This window comes from Castor canadensis, chromosome 5 (genome assembly GCF_047511655.1).
Source record: "Castor canadensis chromosome 5, mCasCan1.hap1v2, whole genome shotgun sequence".
Lineage (NCBI taxonomy): Eukaryota > Metazoa > Chordata > Mammalia > Rodentia > Castoridae > Castor > Castor canadensis.
In genome coordinates, this window is record NC_133390.1 from 143,349,880 (window position 1) to 143,372,179 (window position 22,300).

Here is a 22,300-nt window from a genome sequence, read left to right on the forward strand (position 1 = left end):
GTTAAAGTGATTTAAAAGTAATATGAGTTGTCATAAAATATTCAGGGCCAGCACTTGCACTCCTAAGAATTTAAGTAAATACTTGGATAAGTACAAAGAATGTGAATTGCAGCATTATTTTTTAAATTAATGATTATTTTTAAAATTAAAAATGGTAACCTAAATAACTAAGGAATTGATTAAATAAGTTACTATAATGCATCTGTGATATATGAAGTTTTAAAAATAGGTTACAAAATAGCAGAAATTATGTGATCAGCTACTTTTTTTAAAAGAACAGGCACTGGTGGCTCATACCTGTAATCTTAGCTACTTGGGAGGCTGAGATCATGGGAGGATCATGGTTCAAGGCCAGCCTGGACAAATAGTTCATGAGACCCCCATATCCAAAAGTAGCCAGAGCAAAATGAACTAAAGGTGTGGCTCAAGCAGTAGAGTGCCTGTTTTGCAAATTCGAAGGCCTAAGTTCAAACCCCAGTCCTACCAAAAAAAAAAAAAAAAATTAGTGGTTAAATCATAGAAAACAAATTTAGGTGAGCCTGGACATGGTGCTAATGCCTGTAATCCCAGCTATGTAAGTAAGAGGCTTGAAGTCTACCATGCGAAAAATGCAAGACCCTATCTGAAAAATAAGTAAAGCAAGAAGAGCTGGATGTGTGGCTCAAGTGATAGAGCACCTACCTAGCAAGTGAGAGGCTCTGAGTTCAAACTCTGTATCACTACCTCCAAAAAAAAAAGGCAGGTTGTATTTAAAATACCTGTTATTTCTGACAAATTACTGGTCTTTATTATTTTCATTTTTTTTCAACAGGCATTCATTACACTTATAATTAGGGAGAAAAATGTTTTTTAAGAAGTATGGTGATCAGGCACCAGTGGCTTATGCTTGTAATACCAGGTACTTAGGAGATCAGGAGAATGTCGGTTTGAAGCCAGCCTAGGCAAATAGTTCCTGAGATCCTTTCTAAAATATATAACATAAAACAACTGGCAGAGTGGCTCAAGTGCTAAAGTGCCTTCCTAGCAAGTGTGAGACCCTGAGTTCAAACCCAAGTACTGCCAAATACTTGGTGGTACACACCTAAAATCCAGCTGCTTTGGAGGTAGAGGCAGGAAGATTGGGAGTTTGAGGCCATCCTGGGAAAAGGTTAGTGCAAGGTTCTATCAGAAACAAAACAAGGGCTGGAGGAGTGGCTGAAGTAGTAAAGCACTTGCCTAACAAGCATGAGGCCCTGAATTCAAACCCCAGTGCCACCAAAAAAAAAAGAAAAGAAACAAAACAAAAACCAAAAGGGCAGGGGGCAGGGCTATAGCTCAAATGCTAGAATACTTGCCTAGCATATGCCAAGGCAAGTACTGAATTCAATCCCCAGTACCAGGAGGGAAAAAAAAGGTTTTTGAAAAGGACCTTGATAAGTAGTATCTACAATTACTACTAGAGCAGTACTGTCTAAGAATAGATGCAGTTACTTACTTTTGTAACCCTATTTTATCTAATATAAAGCTTTGTACATTGTGAGCTCTCAGCAGATATTCAATAAATACTCTGAATGTGGTTGATATGGTCAGAAATATTAAAATAATCTTCAAAGTCTCCCTTGCATCAGTGTGTTATACAAGCCAAAGTGTGTGCTACGCATACCATTGTCGTATGTGAGATGTTAAGCAATACTTAAACTTTTTTATATTAATGGTTATTTATTTCAACATCTTAGGAAATAATAATGTCATTTCTCTGACATGAGGAATATTGTTTAGAAGAAAGCTAATCTTTTAATTTGATGAAAAATATCAGTGGTTAGCAGAAATCATAAAACTGGTAATTGATGTTTGAGAAACATTGCAATACTCGATAGAGCTGGTGTACAAGGTGTTATTTCTAAGTTGCTTAAAAGTGAATTCTGCTGCTTATCTCATAGTAACTTTTTTCACTGTTGTGCTTTTATGATCCTTGAGCTTATGATAATGCCTTATTTTGCTTTTTCACATTACTGGCTACTTATTTTTTTATTACTCCTCACTTTGGGGTACTAAGACAAAGCCTATTCCTACTTTCTCTCTTAACAAAATGCCTTTTCATTTAACTAGTCTTAAGTCAAATGATATTTATACAAAATCTTCCTTACTATAAATTCCTCCCTGAAGACAAATTTAAATGTCTCCATGTGCTTTAGAACATAGGTTCATAAGTTAATAAACAATTTCCTTTTGTTTAATAAACCATCAAGGGCATGGGATCATGTTATAAATCATCTCTCTTTTCTCTTTCCCTAACTCAGTGTTTTACACATAGTGGATAATATTTACTCAGTAAATATTTGGTCAATGAATGAGTATTTATGATTATAGGATTAAGAGAAACAAGTTTCATTCTAAGTCTTGTAAATTTGTTTTTATTTAATTTATTTGGCAGTACTGGGATTTGAACTCAGGACCTCATGCTTGCTAGGCAGATGCTCTACCGTTTAGGCATGCCCCTTACCCATTTCTGCTTTTTGGTTATTTATTTATTTGTTATTTTTTGGTGAGACTGGGGTTTGAACTCAGGCCTTCAAGTGTGCAAAGTAGGCCCTCTACCACTTCAGTCCATTTTGCTCTAGCTGTTTTGGAGATTGGGGGGGGGGTCTCTTGAAGTATTTGCCGAGGCTGGCTTTGAACTATGATCCTCCCTATTTCAGCCTTCAAGTAGCTAGAATTACAGGTGTGGGCTACTGGCACCTGGTTTTTGGACCATGATCCTCCTATTTGTGCTTCCCTAGGTAACTGGAATGACAGGTGTGCATCACTATGCTTAGGTTTTCATTGATTTAAATGGGATCTCCTTAACTTTGTCCCTGAGCTGGCCTCTAACCGTGATCCTTCCATTCTTTGCTTTCAAAGTAGCTAAGATTACAGGCTTGAGCCATCTTGCCCAGCTAAATTTGCTTTTAATTCTCCAAGCTGAGAACCTGTAAGCAGAAATACAAGCACCAACTTAAACATAAATAAAATGTATATCCACACACTATAAATAGAACCATACAATTGCTTTCAGAAGTAGAGCATGAGCCCTTTCAGAGACAAGTGCTAAAAAAAAGTTCTATTTAAATAAAAACAGTCTTTCCTGGTGTATTGCTAACCCTAGCTAATAATTACAAAAATCAAGTGTTAGCAGAAAAGTTGTTATTTCTCTGTCTTTGTAGGTGATCTCACTCATATCCCAGCTTCTGTTGTCAACTACATATGAATGAGTAATAAATTTTACTTCCAACCCACACTTCTGAGGTGTGTTTTTCATAGCCAACAGCTTTTTTGGTATTTTCTCTCTCTTTTTTTGGTGTTACTAGGATTTGAATTCAGGACTTCACACTTCGTAAGAAGGCACTTTACCACTTGAACCACTATGCCAGCTGATGTTGTCTCAGCTCTGATGATGACTCAGAGGCACTTTGAATTCAGCTTATCCCAAACTGAATTCCTAGCTTCCCTCCACCAAACCAGTCCTTTTCCAGTGTTTCTTATTCATCTATCCATCCATCTAGCTAGCTTGCTAACTAGCTGACTCTGCAAGATAAAGGACTCATCTTGACACTTGTAGTACTTTTGTTGCCCCTAGCAAATACCACTGTTATTGATTACTATTGGTTTTTCCTCTTGGCTCTGAAATCTTCTCAATTCTTTAAATCTATACTGCCACCAAACTAGTGCTCCCTTCATTTCTTGCCTAGAGTTCTGTACTATCCTTTTGATTGCTGCATTCACATTCAATCTTTACTCCTCCAGTTTTTTTTTTTTTTTTTTTTTACAGTATAGTTCAGATAGCCTCAATATACAAATATGATGATGTCCTGCTTTTGGAAACATAGTAGTGGTTTCCCATTGCATTTATGAAAAAGTCCATCCCTCTACATAGTTTTTGCATGTCATGACTCCTGTTTAACTCTTCAGATCCATTTGTTTACTTGACTCCTTGCTCTCTGCAATCCAGACTTGATTGTTGGCTTCTAGTTGGCAGATCTTTTCAGATGATTTCCTTTTTGTTTAGAACAAATTTCCCTCTTTTTCTTTTCTCCTTTTATTTTATCAATTTTACATTTACTGACATGTGTATACATCGTTTGTGCCACCTCCCCTGACACACACAAATTTCCCTCTTGTATTCATCTAACTTTGACTACTTTAACTCCTGTTCACTCTTGGTAGCTGCTTGTCATGCACTTGGAAATTCCTACTCTTAGCATGATGTAAGGTTCCTTCTTAGAACCTATCCTAGTTGTAATTTCATTTTTTTGTGTGCATATTGATTTGACTGGTTTTATTTGATTGATATCTGGCATATTAACTTCATTCAACTTGAAGTTGAAATTTTATGTTCTTTGTTTTGTTTTTGTTTGCTTGTTTTGGACAGTACTGGGGGTTGAACTCAGGGCCTCATGCTTGCCAGGCAGGTAGTGTACCACTTGTGCCTCTCCACCAGCCCTTAAATAAAAGTTAACTGAGAGCACTGAATACTTTTCTCTTGCTAACAATGGCATATCGAGCACCTAGCACATAGCAAGTACCCTATAAATATTGAATGAATGCATGAATATACTTGCACAATCTGGGTTCACATTACGGTTTCTCTAAAAATAACTTGGTTAAGCATGAATTTAACTGAATTTATATTTCCTTTCTCTGTTTCATAGAATTTTCACTGGATCTAATGTTAAAAATAATTTGGATTCATTTTAATTGAGTGTGTACATTTCTCCACCTTAACATTTTGTAGTGGTTCCATTCAGAATAGCAAGAGACAGTGATGGTAAAATGTTTGACAAAAATGCTCTGGAGGAAGATTCAGACAGTGTTAATGAAACAGAAACTGATGAGGAATCTGGAGATGAAATCATAAATGTTGATAAAGCTTCAGCTGATGATGATGAAAATGAAGATGATGAAGAGGAAGATGGAGATAGCGAAGATGATGATGAAAGTGACAGCGGCCCTGATCTTGCAAGAGGTAAAGGAAATATAGAAACAAGTTCTGAAGATGAAGATGATTTGGCAGATTTATTTCCAGAAGAACCTGGCTTTGAGCATGCTTGGAGAGAATTAGATAAAGATGCTCCTCGGGCTGATGAGGTACAGTTTTGAATGAGGTTGCTTGTAACATAGTACAATTTACTTTTATGGGTGGTCTGATTGGTGTCATTAATTTAGTGTCACTTAATTTAGTGAGAAGGGGCTGGAGTTGTAATTCAGTGGTTGAATGCTTGCCTGGCATGTGCAAGACCCTACACCACAAAACTTATAAATAATAAAATAATAAAATAATAAAATAAAATGGAGTAAAAAGTACTTGGGGGGGGCGGTGTGGGGAGTTGTTTTCTTTTGCTGTCACTGAGCCATGTACTGAGCCTCTGGTAATACTATTCTGTAAGAGTCTGATTAAAACTTATTGATATAGAATATGTTTGTCTGTTGAAGCAAATAAGAGAAGTTCTACACAAGTAATTAAAAAGTCATGTGAAATTTTTAGAAAATACTTGTTCTAGTCAGTAGTTCATATTTGTTTCTACTGAACCTTGGGAAGTAGTAGAGGTAAGCATAACTTTCCAACCAAGCATGGTGGCAGACAAGCTTAACAAATGCAGTAGGTAAAAAATCAGCTCATGGTCATGTTCTGAATCAAGAACCAAGCAAGAGAAAGTGCTTATCTTACAGTTTTGTTATTGTTTTACTCATTCGAAGTTCTCTTTTATATGTGAAAATCTCTTAGAAAACTACTATACTGAGAATTTCCAAACTTGGTTCCCCAACTATATTTTTTTTTATATTTTATTTTATTGTTGTGCTGGGTACATTGTGGCATTTACAAAGATTGTTACAAATATCAAATATATCATACTTGAATTCATCTTCTCCACCATTCTCCTTTATCCCCCACTCCTCCCCATTTGAGAAATAGTTTCAACAGATATCTTTTTTCTGTTTACTTTCATCTATACACAGTATTTGCACCATATTCACCCTCCTTTACCATTTCCCCACCTCCTTCCCCTTCCGGCTGGTATCAAACCCCCCAGACAGGACCTATTCCGTTCTCCTGTTCTCCAATTTTGCAAAAGAAAGAAAAAAGAAATGAAATTTTTGCTTTTTTTAATCCTTATTTTTGAAACATTGAAAATGATGTAGATGTATAATGTTTAATCCTATTCCTTTCTCAGATTACACATCGATTGGCAGTTTGCAACATGGACTGGGATAGACTAAAAGCAAAAGATTTACTGGCTCTGTTCAATTCATTTAAGCCCAAAGGAGGCGTTGTATTTTCTGTAAAGGTGAGGATTGAGTTCATTTTGAAGTAAATATTTCTAGGCATTCTAAGTTTATTCTTACTTTTTTTTTTTAATGACTTAAGAAACTTTGATTGGCTTTCCTTTTGAAGAAATAATCTCGAAATTGTTCAGTACAAGTGAGCATGAAGCTGGTGTAATGTATAAGTATTAGACAAGAAGTAAAATTATTAAAGGGTTATATGATTGTGTATACTTTCAAACTCCAAAGAAAGTCAGGTGTGGTAGCACATGCCTGTAGTCTCAGCACTGGGAAGGCTGAGGTACAAGGATCACAAGTTTGAGGACAGCCTGAGCTACAAAGCAAAACTCTGTCTCAAACAAACAAACAAAAAAACCAAAATGCAAAATGCCTAAAAGGGCAAGGTGTAAGATAAATATTAAGGGGCATCAACCAATTAAAAAATATTCCTGATTACATTAGCAACAAAACACATGAAGTCCTTGGGAATTATCTTAAAATACACATAGGACCTATATGAAGTAAACCTATAATCCTTGCAAGTTTGAACAACTTGTATAAATTTTGAGACACCATATTTCAAGCCTGCATAATGATTAAGAATCCAGGCTTTGCGTTATGATATGGGCATATGTTTGAATGTTGAGTCTCATGAGTGCTATGTGATCTTGGGTATTTATTTAATGTCACACATGTGTTTTTCATGTGACAAATGCATATAACAATAGTATTTTCTATAATGGTTGTGAGGATTACATGAAAAACACTTAAATACACCTCCTGAAACAGCTCTGTTATTATTATTCTATTTAAATATTTTAAAACTTCAGTTCTATAGTTCATTTATAGTTGCTAACAAAATTCCCAGTTCAAGTGAAAGTTAAGAGAAAGTATACTGGTATTATCTAAAAGAATAAACAAGATTAACTAATAAATTCTTGAGAAATCATGCCTATATTGGGCTGGAGGTGTGGCTGAAATGGTAAAGCATCTGCCTAGCAAATGTGAGGCCCCAAATTCAGACTCCAGTACTGCCGAGACAGAGAGAGAGAAGCTGATATTGGGAGGATTAAGAGATAAAGAGTTCACCAGACACCAGCTCCAAAAAACTGGACTGGAGGTGTGCCTCAAGCAGAAGAGCACGTGCTTTGTAAGTGTGAAGCCCTAAGTTCAAACCCCAGTCCCGCTGAAAAGAAAAGAAAAAAAAAAAAAAAAGGACTCACCTTACCAGCTACACTAGCTGTATAAACAACATCTTATGATGCTATAAGAATACACAGTTTTGGAAGAAAATAGGACAAATTCATGAACCAGAATAGATAGATGATTGGTATGATTATTTAGATCAAAATAAAAATCAGGAATATGTGTTGTTGGAACAAATGGACAAATCACTTGGTAGAAAACTTAGTTTAGAGCTTTACCTTATAATAGGCCAAGATAAACTCCAGAGTGAAACCAAAGAGAAAAAATTGAAAATCAAAACACAGAAGCAGAATTTTAAAAAATGGTATTTTAATTCAAGGATGAGTAACTCAGAATTTCTAAACCCAGCAAGAAAATAAGTAAATATAAAAACAAAGAATCAACCTATATGAATATATATATACATATATATATATAAACTTCTATATCAACCTGTTATATAAAGCTCAGTAAGAAAAACTCATGCTCTTGTTGATAAATTGCATATTTCAAGACAACTCAAAAAATAATATGTATATTAATCTCAGCAATATTGAACAATGTAAATTAACGTAATTGCATTTCTTATCTCAAAAAATGCCAAATCGAATTTCTTATACCAAGACTAATCTGTATGGTAAGATTATCGGTTCTGTGCATTTCTATTTGAAGAATCTCTTTTAAAAAAGCATTGGATAAATAGTACAACTAGAGAGAAGTAAATCAGATATTATAAAATCAGTTTTGTTATGTTTTATGTATTTATTTTGGTATATTTCATGTAAACTATTTAATCCAGTCTTCTTTTTTTAATGTGTGTTTACATTCATAGTTCCCTGAGTTTAGAGTCTTGTCTTACTTTTCTTAATTTTTCCTTTGGATTCCAGAACCATATTGATGTGAGTAGCACATAAAGGAGATGCTCTGTTTTTGTTCCAAAATCCCGTATCTGTTACTCTAGCCAAAGTAATTTATTTTAAAGGAAGTTGCTCAGGGTGCTTTACCTTCTGTAGTGAGTTTTACCTTCATGAAGTTGAGTTGTTTTCATGGAGTTGTTTGTGACTTTATGGAAAAGTAACGTATAAATTGTACCAACTTTATTTTCTGTGTTTAGATATATCCTTCGGAGTTTGGAAAGGAGAGGATGAAGGAAGAACAAGTTCAAGGACCAGTAGAGTTATTAAGTATTCCTGAAGATGCCCCTGAAAAGGACTGGTATTGAGTCACAATAGAACATAAAACTAAACCTCATAAATTTATGTCACTAATTCAGAATTCTGCTTATCTTAATAGGGCTAAAGTTTACACTAATGCCATTTATGGACAAACAGGTTACAAAACAGTATATCAGAGTGGCACACTATTCCTACAGTTCTGTATATATTTATATATTGAAAATAATTACTGTGTTTTTGTAAAACATTTTATGATTAAACTAATTTAGGGTTCTCTCACCCTTGTTGCTCTGAATTAGTTTTGATTTTCTTCCTCACTTGAGGATTAAATTTTAAAAATGAAGGAATAACGAGGTTCTTTTAACATCATAGTGCAGAACAGAAAAAAATTTAAGAAAGCTTTTAAGCCACTAGGTGGAGCTATCTGTACATGTAATAAAAATTATGATTAACTAGATTGATTGGAAGAGAGACAGATGAAGAAGATCTTCAAAGTATTTATGGTACCTAAGTGAAGTTAAAGTTACAACTATATTTAGATTTAAGGACAAATGAATCTGGAGCAAACATTTTGTATGGTTGAGAATTTCTTTGTAATTAGAAATAATTGCAACTTGGGGATGTGGCTCAGTGGTAGAGTACTTGCCTTCCATGCACAAGGCCCTGGGTTTAATCCCCAGCACTACAAAAAAAAAGAAAGAAAGAAAGAATTGGTTCTAATGATACTTTATAAATGTTTTCATTTTTTGTGATTTTTTTTTTTTGGCAGTACTGGGGGTTTGAACTCAGGGCCTTAGACTTGCCAGGCAGATGCTCTACCAGTTGAGCCACACCTCCAGCTTGACATATCTATAATACAGTGTTCTGGTCCAGTGGTTTTACTTGAGACTGCTGTGTGTGGTAGAAAAAGAAGCAAAAATAAATAAATAAAACAACTATTCTAAGAAATAAGATCATAGATAAGTATATGTAATTCTCTCACTTTCCTTTTCTAGATACTTAATTCTAGTCCAAATACCAAAATCTGAACCTTGAGAGAATAATAAATTGACCTTATTTAAGTATTTAATGTTCATAAAGGCTAAGTCATGAGGAAAAGAGTGAAGGCTAGCTTGTAGTATATTTATTTATTTATTTACTTATTTATGCCACGCTGGGAATTGAATCTAGGTTAACTTTATAAAGGGAAATATATTTCCCTGTTTCTGTACAAGTGAGTTTAATGAGATTTTCTCCCCTCAGGACCTCTAGAGAAAAGTTGAGAGATTATCAGTTCAAACGACTGAAGTACTATTACGCAGTAGTAGACTGTGATTCTCCTGAAACAGCAAGTAAAATTTATGAAGATTGTGATGGCCTGGAATTCGAAAGTAGTTGTTCTTTCATAGATCTAAGGTAATCCTATGTGTGTGTTACCAAAGTATTACATGATTATAAGAAATAAAATACTTGAACTGGTAGTGGTCTCTATTGTTTTATAGTCTAAAATAATTATTTGCTTTTGGATGATCTATCATATGGAATAACATTCCTAAGAAGGAGACTGAAGAAGAACATGCTAAAGTATTATGTATGAATCATGAATCATTACCATGTTTATGGTAACATTTCAAAAATGTTGGCTGTGTTTTTAAAGATGATGTGTTATATGCAATGATATTTCTTTGAAACTCTTTTAGAACTAGGACCCAGGTGAGATAACTTGAAAAAAGACATTGAGGTAGGGGCAGTGGACTTAGCTAATAGACTAAGTAGCTTTAGATCTGTGCTCTCCAATACTGTAGCCACTAGTCACATCTGATTATTGTAATTTGTTTAACTAAAATTTGAAATTCTGTTGCTCATTCCAGTAGAAACATTTCAAGTACTTAATGGTCAAATTTTGGCCAGATCAGATACAGACTATTTCCATCATCATAGAAAGTTCTATTGGACAGCACTGTTATAAATGCTGCTTTGTTAATGAATGTTGTTGCTGTCATTGTCTTCAGACTTGGGGATTATTTTTATGTGCTCAGGATTCACTGACCCAAAGCTGAAAAACCTTAGATGGTTATGAATTTCGATTCTACGAAAATAGGAACTGAACTACTGTACCATTTTATGATAAGCCTAGTCCTTTTGAACACAGTAAACCATTTTACTGTGACATATTGAATAGAAACCACTTCTTTGTATTCAGATTCGTTAGAGATTTTGTTCTCAAAATGAAATATTTCATAGAAAAATGCATCATTTCACAGTCATTTTGGTTTGTCACACTTCACAGATATTCAAACTGGTAGAAAAATATAAAAAATTGAATTTATAATTTGAGGTAAGATTTTATAAGCATGCTTAAGTATACAATGAGAACTGCATGATCTCTTCAGACAAGCTATTTCCTTCTCTTCTGTTAACAATTTCAGTAGGAGGTTCTTGTTTTGAATGTTCAAATAGTAGTTACCAAGTATTTGCTAATGTGTTTTATCCCTTTGTGTTTCATAAATTCATGCTGACTTGTTTACAGGATCATTTTATTTCATTTCCTTTTGGAGACATTTCCATGTAGTGTTAAAGCAAGCTCTTTGGTACCTATAAAATAAGGTTAACGGCCATAGGAACAAACATTACCTCCCTTTTTTTTTCTCATATGTAACATCAGAAAAAAGAATTGAATTTTCTACTGCCATTCATTTATCTGTGGAAACATTTTTTTCATCTACCCCGAAATATATATAAAAGAAAGCATTTTAAAATGTTGATTCGAGGTTCTTTTCTATTAAGTCTGTGCAAAAGTATACCTAGAGAAGTGTATTATGTAAACTTATCCATTTATACCAAAACATGGACTGGAGATGTGCCTCAAGCAGTAGAATGCCTGCTTTGCTGTCACAAAGCTCTGAGTTTAAATACCAAAACATAATTTTTTATAAAATAATACAGTATTTGCCTTTAATGCGTATGTGTGTGTATAAACAATCTACTATGTAAATTATATATAAACCTAAGTATAATAACCATAGATTTTTTTTTCCATTCCCTAGCTCAGTGGGCTAAAACTTGTTAGTCACTGTGGCTGATTTACGCTTAAAAACTAGTTGTTTGTGAAATGAAATTGTTGGTAATATTGTTAAGATTTTTGGTCTTAGAATGGCTCAAGTGGTAGAACACCTAGCTGGCAAATGGTTGGCCCTGGGTTTAAACCTGCCAAAAAAAAAAAGTTTGTTTTTGGTCTTGAGTCAAGACCCGCATGTGTATGATACTTTGAGTTCAGAGCACTTACCATTATTAATTCTGTTTGCTCTTCAGAATATCATTAAGCAAGCCAGTGAGTAGGCTGTGAGGAGACTAGATCTTTTTGAAAAACGATGGATCCACACGTTCTTGTATTTGACTTGTATTAACTGGCTGCTAATTCAGTGTTTCTGTCTATACAGTGTCCTCTCAGATTTAAGAATTTCACATTTGTAGTTTATGAATTTCAGAAATTTTGTGCGAAGATTATTTCTAACATTGTTTGCTTCTTCTACATGTGTGCTCTGTAGAAACTTGTGTATGGTATGTACGTATAAACCACAACTAATTAGTAATGAATCTAAACTCTGGTTGTTTATCATTGCAGCATATGTTCAAATAAATTTACTTTTTCTTTGTCTCTTAGGTTTATACCAGATGATATTACTTTTGATGATGAGCCCAAGGATGTAGCCTCAGAAGTGGATTTAACAGCATATAAACCAAAATATTTCACATCTGCTGCGATGGGAACATCAACGGTATTTAACTTTTAAAAATGTGTAGCTGGGCTCTATTGCTTTAAGAAGTATCTTGTGCATTATTTACAACATCTTTAGATATGGAAGTTACTCAAAATTTTAATACACAAGTACAACTAGAAATGAAACAAGTATATGTGCATTATTTACTGCATCTGTTTGAACCTATTTTCAAATTCTTGTTATGCTTTTAAGCCTGAATTAATTACCTGATAATGTTTCTTTCTTTTTTTTTTTTCTTTTATTTTTTCCACACTCTTATTCAACTAGATTCCTTGGGGATGGGGATGTAGCTCAGTGGTAGAGCACTTGCCCATGTGTGAGACTCTAGGTGTAATCCCCAGCACCAGCATCCCCTTCCTCAACAACTAGATTCTTTAATAGATAGTATAGCAGTTGTTAATAGCCTAGGGACCAAGGAGAAGGAAGTAACAGATTACTTCAAATGATAGTTAAGCCAAAGTAGTGAGAATTTCAAATAAGAGCACATTTTTCTGGTTTCCTTTACCTTTCCTTTATGACAAATGACTGCTATTTTGAGACGGGACCAGTGGCAGACAAAGATAGTATATTTGCCACCTGCTGTGCTGTGGTGGGTACTATGTGGCAGTGATTCATTACTGAGCATAATAAACCCTACTATTATGCAGTAATTCACATAAAATGTGAGGTTGTATTGTTTTGAATACTAAATACTGACCATAGCCAGCTTGTCCAGCCAGCCAGTCTGAATGAGTCCTGGCTGTATTATCATCATCTGTTCTACTTCCAGCAACAGTATTATGATTATCAGATTAGTCTTAATTACCAGGATAAGGATAATTCTGAATCCTATGACTGGCTGGAAATTCTAAGTGTTAATGATTTTATGGATCCTTTGGTTAATTGGTGCCTATTTTGTTGTCCTATCTGGGGAAGTTAGCCTGAGGAAAGGACTTGGGACCCATCCTGTGGTAAATATAAAACCTTTAGCAGAACCCTGTGTATGAATAGGTGCTGATATAGAGGACAGGAGCCTGCCAGTCATGTTATACATAATTTGCCTATCATAGGTGTTTACTATACTTCTAACCAATATCTTATCAATGTCTCAGTCATTTTTGGAAAACTGACCCCACTGAGACTGTGTTGCTTTACCAACAGATTTTATATAGTTTGTGGCTCTCGCCTCATATTAGAACTCCAGATGAAAACATGTTTTCACTGATTGGTAATAGTGTTAACTTTTTTACCAGTGCATTTTTCTTATTTTTTTTTTATCACAATCCACGCTCATTATTACTTCCAGTAATGGAGTATCCTGCATGTAGCAGAGAATTAGGAGAAGAAAGGTACAAGTGTATTCCTTTCCACAACTAGGAAACTGTTTATTAATCATATAATATCATTCATGTATTTATTTTGGTATGTCTTAACTTTTTCAGCTTACTGTTAAGCATCCAAGTTATCAGTATATATTCTTTAATAGATATGAGTTGTTGACATTTCTGTGTGTGTCTGTGTTTCCCATTCATTGGTGAAAGGTGGAGATCACTTGGGATGAAACTGATCATGAAAGAATCACAACACTCAACAGAAAGTTTAAAAAGGAAGAGCTTTTGGACATGGATTTTCAAGCCTACTTAGCTTCCTCTAGTGACGATGAAGAGGAAATAGAAGAGGAGCTACAAGGTACTTATTAATCTTTTAGTGACTTGTTAATAGGAATATGTCTTTGGCAGTAATTTAAAGGGAAGACCCAAACGTAATTCTTCAGCTGTGTACAAGGCATATTCATATGCATAGTATTATACACATCTGTAGATAGTGCTTGAAAATTTTTTTAAGTATCTTCTTAGTCTAAATTTTTTTAAGCATAAAGTTTAAAACCCTGACATAACAGAAAGCTTGTCCTTTTAAACTTGTCCCAACCAATATATTTTCAGTCTTTAGTGAACTTTATAAAATGCTCTATTATGCTCCTTTTTAAATAAATAGCATCTTGTAGATTGATTTGTTTTGTTTTGTTTTGTTTACCATTCCATTGTAAACTAGTTTGGAAAGTAGAGCTTCTGTTGCTGAAATTGTAGAAATTATAACTTGCATCTTTAACATAGTCTAAAGACAGTAATTTTTTACCCTCCCAGATAATGTAGAAATCCTTAAATAATTTTCATGCATGCTATTTTTGTGTGTTATACTTCTATTTTTAAGTCCTTACAGGATGTGATATTGCTTTCTTATACTGCTTTTGTTTATATTCCCCCTCATTCTCTGCCCCCTTCCTTGGCTGTTTCTTTCTTTCTAAATTTCGTACCTGTCTGTGATCATTTTCCTTCTGCCTTAAGTATATCCTTGAGAATTTCCTATAGTAAGTGTTTTCAGGTGTCAAATTCTTTTGAGGTTTTGTTTCTCTTAAAATTTCCTTACTTTGCTTTCATTTGAAAAGCATTCCAAGTTGGCATTCCTCCCCACTCCCCACACTGAAAATAATACTCCATCAGCTTCTAACTCCATTGGTATTTTTGAGAAGTCAGCTGTTTAACATTTTTAAATGTTTTGAAGGTTGTCTGGAGCTTTTTTGTTTTAAAGCTTCTATCATTCTGTAATTTTACTGTGATGTTTCTAAGAGTAATTTTCTTTTTATTATTGAGCTTGGGGGTTTACTGAATTTGCAGAGTAGTATCTATTAGTATTGTAATATTGTCATTCTCAGCCATTATGTTTTGATAGTTTCTCTCCTATCATTCTGGGACTCCAGTTAAATATGCTAGATCTTTTCACTGTATCTTCTCTATTTCTGTTCTACATTTTTATTTATTTTCTCTATGTACTGTGGTCTAGATATTTTCTTCTGACCTATCTTCTAGTTACTAATTGCCTTTTCAGCAATATCAAATCTGCTAATAGACCTACCCATTGGATTCTTAATCTTGGTTGTTATATATTTCACTTATAGAAGTCATATTTGGCTGTTTTTCAAGTCAGCAGTATTTTTTTTAATAGTTTCATATTTGGTACAATTTTAAAACATCTTTTATTTCTGTAAACTGTAAGTGTGTTTTTATAGTCTGTCAATTTCAGTACTTCATATATCTTCAGATCAGTTTCTATTATTTTGCAAGATGTTTCTCTTCTTTTCCACTGTGCCTAGTTAACTTTGTCTGCTGGTTTAATGTTTGAAAAGAGGGTAACTTTCGTAAGAAAGTCTCAGTCTAGACCCACGTGACTTCGGGTTTCAGGTGAGGAAAGTCTGCTTGGGGGCTGGTTTGCTTCGAGTTGATGGTTTTTCTGAGAGTGTCTTTCTTTACATCATTGCTTAATATGGGGGATGCCATTTAAAATTGCCTCCTTTTGTGGGCCTTTAAACTTTTGTCCTTTTGGCCCTTGAAATTCTGCCAACGCTACAATTGAGTTCATAGCTGGATAAAGAAATAAGAAATGCTCCCAGGGTAAAATAGGTCTTAAACACTGGAGTCATCCCTGTGGTATTCTGTTCTTGATTTTGACATGGTTATTCTTCACTAACTTGTCAGTTCTTTGAAACTTTCTTTTTTTAATCTCTTTGAAGCTTTTGAAAAGATTTTGAAATATCTCATCCAACTTGACATTAGTGAAGAGTTGGTCTGAAGTACCTGGCAGAAGTAAATTTTTTTTTTATTTATAACTGAACACTTTTCATGGGTTTTTTGTTGTTGTTTTTCCTTTTGCATAATGTATTATTTTTATAGCCTAGTGGAAAATTAAATAAATCCCAGAAATACTTCTTTCATATTACTATAGGCTTAGATCCTATAATTAGTTTATCACTGTGGGTTTTTTTTTCTTTCTTTTATTTTATCATTTTTATATTTACTTACATGTGTATACATTGTTTGGGCCACCTTCCCCCTACCCCACTACTCCTTCCAGGCAGAACCTGTTCACCCTCTTCTCTGATTTTGTTGAAAATAAAACATAGGAGATAATAAGAAAGATGAAGCATTTTTGCTAGTTTGAGATAAAGATAGCTATACAGAGAGATTCCTAGCGATGCTTCCATGCAACCCACATTGGTTCATCTCTACCAGTCCTGTTTGCTATTTTCTGGTCCCCTTCCCATAGTGGGAAGTGCCAGTTTAAGATTACTTTATTTGCTCCTCTTCAGTGAGCATATCAACCACTTTCAAGTTACAGGTTTCCTTCCCTTTCCCTGTTCCTCCCATGTGCATTCTCCCCTTAGTGTGTGACCCATGTCCAATAATAGTACTGCATTTGTTTTAAGTCTGTATTCCACATTTGAGGGAGAACATGCAATTTTTGGCCTTCTGAACCTGGCTAACTTCACTTGAGATGATGTTTTCCATTTCCATCCATTTACATGCAAATGACAAAACTTCATTCTTCTTTGTAGCTGAATAAAATTCCACTGTATATAAATACCATGTTTTCTTAATCCATTCGTCAGTAGTGGGGCATCTTGGCTGTTTCCATAGCTTAGCTATTGCGAATAGTGCTGCAGTGAACATGGATGTGCAGGTGCCTTTGTAATAATTTGAGTTGCATTCCTTCAGGCATATTCCTAGCAGTCGTATTGCTGGATCATATGGCAGATCTGTGTTTAGTTTTATAAGAAGCCTCCATATTGTTTTCCAAAGTGGTTGTACTACCTTAGATTCCCACCAGCAGTATATGAGGGTACCTGCCCCTTCTTGTACCCCCCCTCCCCCCGCCACGCGCGCATCCTCACCAACATTTGGTAGTGGTGGTGGTCTTGATGCTACCTATTCTAACAGGAGTGAGTCGGAATCTTAGTGTGATTTTAATTTGCATTTCCTTTATGACCAGTGATGGTGAACATTTTTTCATGTGTTTTTTGACTGTTTGCACTTCTTCCTTTGAGAAAGTTCTGTTTAGTTCAGTTGCCCACTTCTTTATTGGTTCATTAATTTGGGGGAGTGTAGTTTTTTGAACTCCCTTTATATTCTGGTTATCAGTCCTTTGTCTGATGCATAGCTAGCAAATATTTTCTACCCCTCTGTGGGTATTCTCTTCAGTTTAGAGACCATTTCTTTTGTTGTGCAAAAGCTTTTTAATTTCATGTACTCCCATTTGTCCATCCTTTCTCTTAGTTGCTGGGCTTCTGGAGTTCTACTGAGGGAAGTCCTTTACCGATACCTATTGTTTATAGACCAGGGTATTCCCTGCCCTTTCGTGTACTAACTGCAAGGTCTGATATTAAGGTCCTTAATCCACCTTGAGTTGATACTGGTACAGAGTGACAGGCATGGATCTAGTTTCTAGAAAAGTGGCAGATAACCACTTTTCTCAGCAAAATTTGTCAAAGAATCTGTCTTTTCTATATTGTATGTTTTTGGCGCCTTTGTCAAAAATAAGGTGGGAGTAGCTATGTGGATTCATATCTGGGTTCTCTATTCTGTTCCACTGGTCTTCATATCTGTTTTTGTGCCAGTACCATGCTGTTTTTATTGCTATGGCTCTGTAGCATTGTTTGAAGTCAGGTATTGTGATACCTCCAGCATTGCCCCTTTTGCTCAGTATTGCCTTGGCTATTCGCAGTCTCTTGTGTTTCCAAATGAACGTTAGGATAGATTTTTTCAATATCTGTGATGATTGCCATTAGGATTTTGATGGGGATTGCATTGAACATGTAGATTGCTTTTGATAGTAGTAGCCATTTTTACTTTGTTGATTCTGCCAATCCATGAGCATGAGAGATCTTTCCATCTTCTGTAGTCTTCTTTGACCTCTTTCTTCAGTTGTTTGTAGCTCTCCTTGTAGAGGTCATTCATATCCTTTAAGTTTATTCCTAGGTATTTGATTTTTGAGGTTATTGTAAATGGAATTGTTTTCCATATTCTTTCTCAATTTGTTCATTGTTGGTGTATAGAAAGGCTACTGATTTTTGTAAGTTGATTTTGTATCCTGCTACATCTCTGAAGCTGTTTATGGGGTCTAGGAGTTTTTTGGGTCTTAAGTATAGGATCATGTCGTCTGCAAATAGGGATACTTTGACTATTTTAGACTGCTAAAGACAGTGCTTCTTTTTTTTTAGGTTTTTTTTTTTTTCATAAACTACTACTTTTGAACAGTTTTCCATACATGGAATGGAAAAGTCATGTTTAATCATTCCAGTTTATTTGTTCAGGCTTCATATATTAATAAAACCGCATAATTGCTTAACTATTTAATAGTCTTAATTCTCAGTGGTAGTTATGTTGGGTACAAAAGACTTCACCATTTTTTTAAGGGCTCAGTAACTGTTGCTTGTTAGTATTTTTGGCATTGAAGAATTGAGTGAACATTTTATTTCTTAGTGTACATGGAACATCTGAGTCTTTCTCAAATAGCTTTTGTGGTCCTTGTCCCTGTAGATATGGAAAAAGATAAATTTATATACCTGTACAGACATTTACCACTTTTCTAAAAAAAATCTAGATAGTATTCCTTCACTCTCAACTCTAAAATAAAGGGAAAAAGATAATGTTCTATGTGTACTTGTGAAAACTGGTTCTAAGTTATTCAAATAGATATTCCTTGATTTGGGAAAAATGAACTAAATTTTAAGATAATACTGTTGACATTATGATACCTAGTATTATGAATAAATCACCATTGTGAATAAATTAGCATTATTTTGTCAATGCATTCCTTTTAAAATTTTGGACTAATGTCTTAAAATCCTAACTTTGTCACATAGTGAAATAACACAAGCCAAGTTTTCTAAGCACTCTGTTCTTTTCTTTCTGTAGCTGCAAAATGAGGATCATAATAGTGCCTGATGTATGGCTGGAAAGATTGAAATGATGTTCATAAAGCATTTAGCATACTACCTGTGCCATCTTTTAAAAGATTAATGCCTTTTTATTTGAATTGTACTACTTACTAGGTTTTTTTAAAGAATGCCCTTTTTTTCAGTATTTTAATTGATTGCAAACTTACTTTCATCTGAAATATAGTACCTCTGATAATTAGTATATTCGAATTCTTTAGAGTCACTGGATGTCCTGATTATTGTTTATAAGAGTTGCTTACTATTTGAATTTTTTTAACTTCTTATACAGTTTTTAGGCTTTCACAAAATATTGTCCTTGAATTGGGGGAAAAACAGACCTACAAGCACATTTTAGAACTTCAGAAAGTAAAATTTTAGTACTGGAAAAAAATCAATTGAAAGTAAGCCATCAGAGACTTACCACTAAAATTTCAACCTGGAAAGAGCTTGCTTCTAATTATGTTTTCAGAAGTAAGCTTTTAATAGAAAGAAATACATTGCCATTTGTTAATATGTTCCTGATGTTTTATCCATTGAATTACGGGATTCATGACAGAATTCCATCCAACACTATTATTGTGGCACAATACACAAAGCACAAACAGCAAAAAAAAAAAAAAATGAACTTCAGCTGCTTGAGTGAAAAATATTTCAGTGTGATAGGATGGAAAGAATGTCCTCAACCATTTTTTATTCATTTAGACAAAAAATATATTAACCTGTTTTTTTCCCCGTATCACCTCTTTTAAGAATAAAGACAGTGTAAAACTGACATTTCACAGCTATATGCTTAGTAATGTCAGATACTTTGGTGACAGTTAGTCATTGGTTCTAAAAGAGATAGACTTCATGATGTTACTTTTGAACTGGGGACATTTAGTCAGTTCAGCAAGTCTATGTTTTACATTATAATCCAGGATTCTAGTTCATGTTTTCGACTGGGAGAATTGTAATGAAAATGTAAAGCAAACAAACTTCATGTATTCATTTTCTCTGATATTGTCCATGAATTTTACACTGTTCCTTTGTATCCTAGCTTTCTTTTATAAAACTAGAAAATAGAAATCTGAATATTTTTCCACACAGTGAAATTAATTGAATTAACTTCTAATTTATTTTTATCATTAAAGTATGAACAAGGTCCTTAAAGTATGCTTCTTCACAATGAGATGGAAAGAGTTTAGTATTTTTTAGGTCTGAGTTATAAACAACTTCCTTTATTTCTTTTCTTCAGCCTGAATAGCTAAATCTGTGTGTCATATTCACTCCAAAAATATTCAGCCTCCCTTTAACAGAATTTTGTTGTTGTTGTTGTTTTTAGAGGGTGATACTAGACTTTGAACTCAGGGCCTTGCACATGCTGGCAGGTGCTCTACCACTTGAACCATACTCCCAAATCCTTTTTACCTTACTTACTTTTTGATTAGGGTCTTGAGTTTATGCCAGGTCAGCCTGGACTGAGATCTTCCTATTTACACTTTCCCCATAGCTGCGAAGATGGGCACACCACCACACCCAATTTTTATTGGTTGAGGTGGGATCTAACTTTTTACCTCTGCTGGCCTCAAACTGCAGTCTTCCCAATCTTTACCTCCTGTGTAGCTAGGATTGCAGGTATGAGTTTCCATGTCCAACTGGACAAAACTTTTAAAGCCACTCTACTCTGCCTGCCTAGCAAGCACAAGGCCCTGAGTTCAAACCCCAGTTCCACCACACACACACAAAAGAAAAGCCACTGTGCTAGATGGCAAAGAATGAAAAATACCATCCTTACTGTCTTGTACCTTGGAGAGGAGAAAAGTCCAAAGATCTTTTGTAATTGGAAAATTATTTTTAAATAATTCCCAAATATACAGCTATGACAGTGCTAACTTACATTGCAACTGATTTTTATTGTATACTAGACCTAACTCTTTCATTCAGTTTTGATATTGCATGATTGCAGTATGTCTGTGACAACATGTTTTAGAAAGGTATTGAAATAGACTGTGAGCACTGTACACTGGAGTTAGAAATGAATTGTTCCTGCATATTAAATTTATGTGATTTTTGTGTGTGTGTGTGAGGTGATGATGGAGTCAATATAGAAGAAGATGGGAAAAAGAAAATTCAGAAGGACGATGAAGAACAAATTGCTAAATATAGACAGCTCTTGCAAGTTATTCAAGAAAAAGAAAAGAAAGGCAAAGAAAATGATATGGAAATGGAAATTAAGTGGGTTCCAGGTAAGATGTTTCCTTGTTTTTTTTTTCTCTTGGCAGTGTTGAGTGCGTTTTAGATATAAAGATAAAGAAGCTAACCCTTCTTTGGAGACATAAATTTTTTAAAATCTTTTTGTCCAGAAGTATTTTAGTGAGGAGTTAAACTCTTCATTTGAGACTCATCAGCTCACTCTTGATTAACTAACTACAGATTATTTCTGTTCACTTACAAAAGTAGACCTTTTTTTGGTTTGATTCCTAAATTCAGAATACATAACATTGAATCCAGACACTAAATGTTCTAAAATTATTACTTTTTTTTTTTTTTCAAAACATGTAATACACAAGTGGTCTTTTCTCCCATACCCCTGGTAGTCCTTAATTGATGAGATTTCGTTAAGACAAAATATGCATTACACAGTCTTTCATCTCAATTTTTCTATAACTAGTCAAAGAAATATAACATAGTAGAGTAGTACAATGCTAATTAAAATTGTATCAAAGCTAAACAAAGATAAAGATAGGATTATTTTTAACATGGATTGTTTGGTGTGCACATTTCTTTTTCAACCATTCTAGGCAAATCATAAACCTTTGCAACCAGTACTCTTTTTTTTTTTTTTTTTTGCAGATTACAGCTGTTTATCTACAGTAGCTGCTCAGTATCCTTGGGAAATTGCTTCCCCCTCCCCCACACACAGACACCAGAACAGATGCTCTAGTCCTTTATATAAAATGGCCTACTTGCATATAATTTACATGCATTTTCTTACATACTTTAAGTCATCTCTAGATTACACATAATATCCAATACCGTGTAAAGGCTATGTAAATAGTTGTCACACTGTGTTCTTTAAGGAATGACAAAGTTTTGGGTTTTTTGTTTTGTTTTTGAACTACTGGGGTTTGAACTCAGGGCTTCATGCTTGCTCAGCAGGTGCTGTATCA

General features: G+C 34.4%; 1 protein-coding gene across 1 annotated transcript in view; it reads left to right on the plus strand.

The window, feature by feature from the left end:
* Positions 1–22,300, plus strand: part of Esf1 (ESF1 nucleolar pre-rRNA processing protein homolog) — a 60,703-nt gene that overhangs the window by 3,979 nt on the left and 34,424 nt on the right. The window contains exons 3-9 of the mRNA XM_020166626.2: positions 4,751–5,103; positions 6,189–6,302; positions 8,579–8,679; positions 9,882–10,034; positions 12,283–12,397; positions 13,921–14,068; positions 21,218–21,376. Coding sequence (XP_020022215.2) covers positions 4,751–5,103; positions 6,189–6,302; positions 8,579–8,679; positions 9,882–10,034; positions 12,283–12,397; positions 13,921–14,068; positions 21,218–21,376 — 1,143 coding nt within the window. The remainder of the gene's footprint in view (positions 1–4,750; positions 5,104–6,188; positions 6,303–8,578; positions 8,680–9,881; positions 10,035–12,282; positions 12,398–13,920; positions 14,069–21,217; positions 21,377–22,300) is intronic.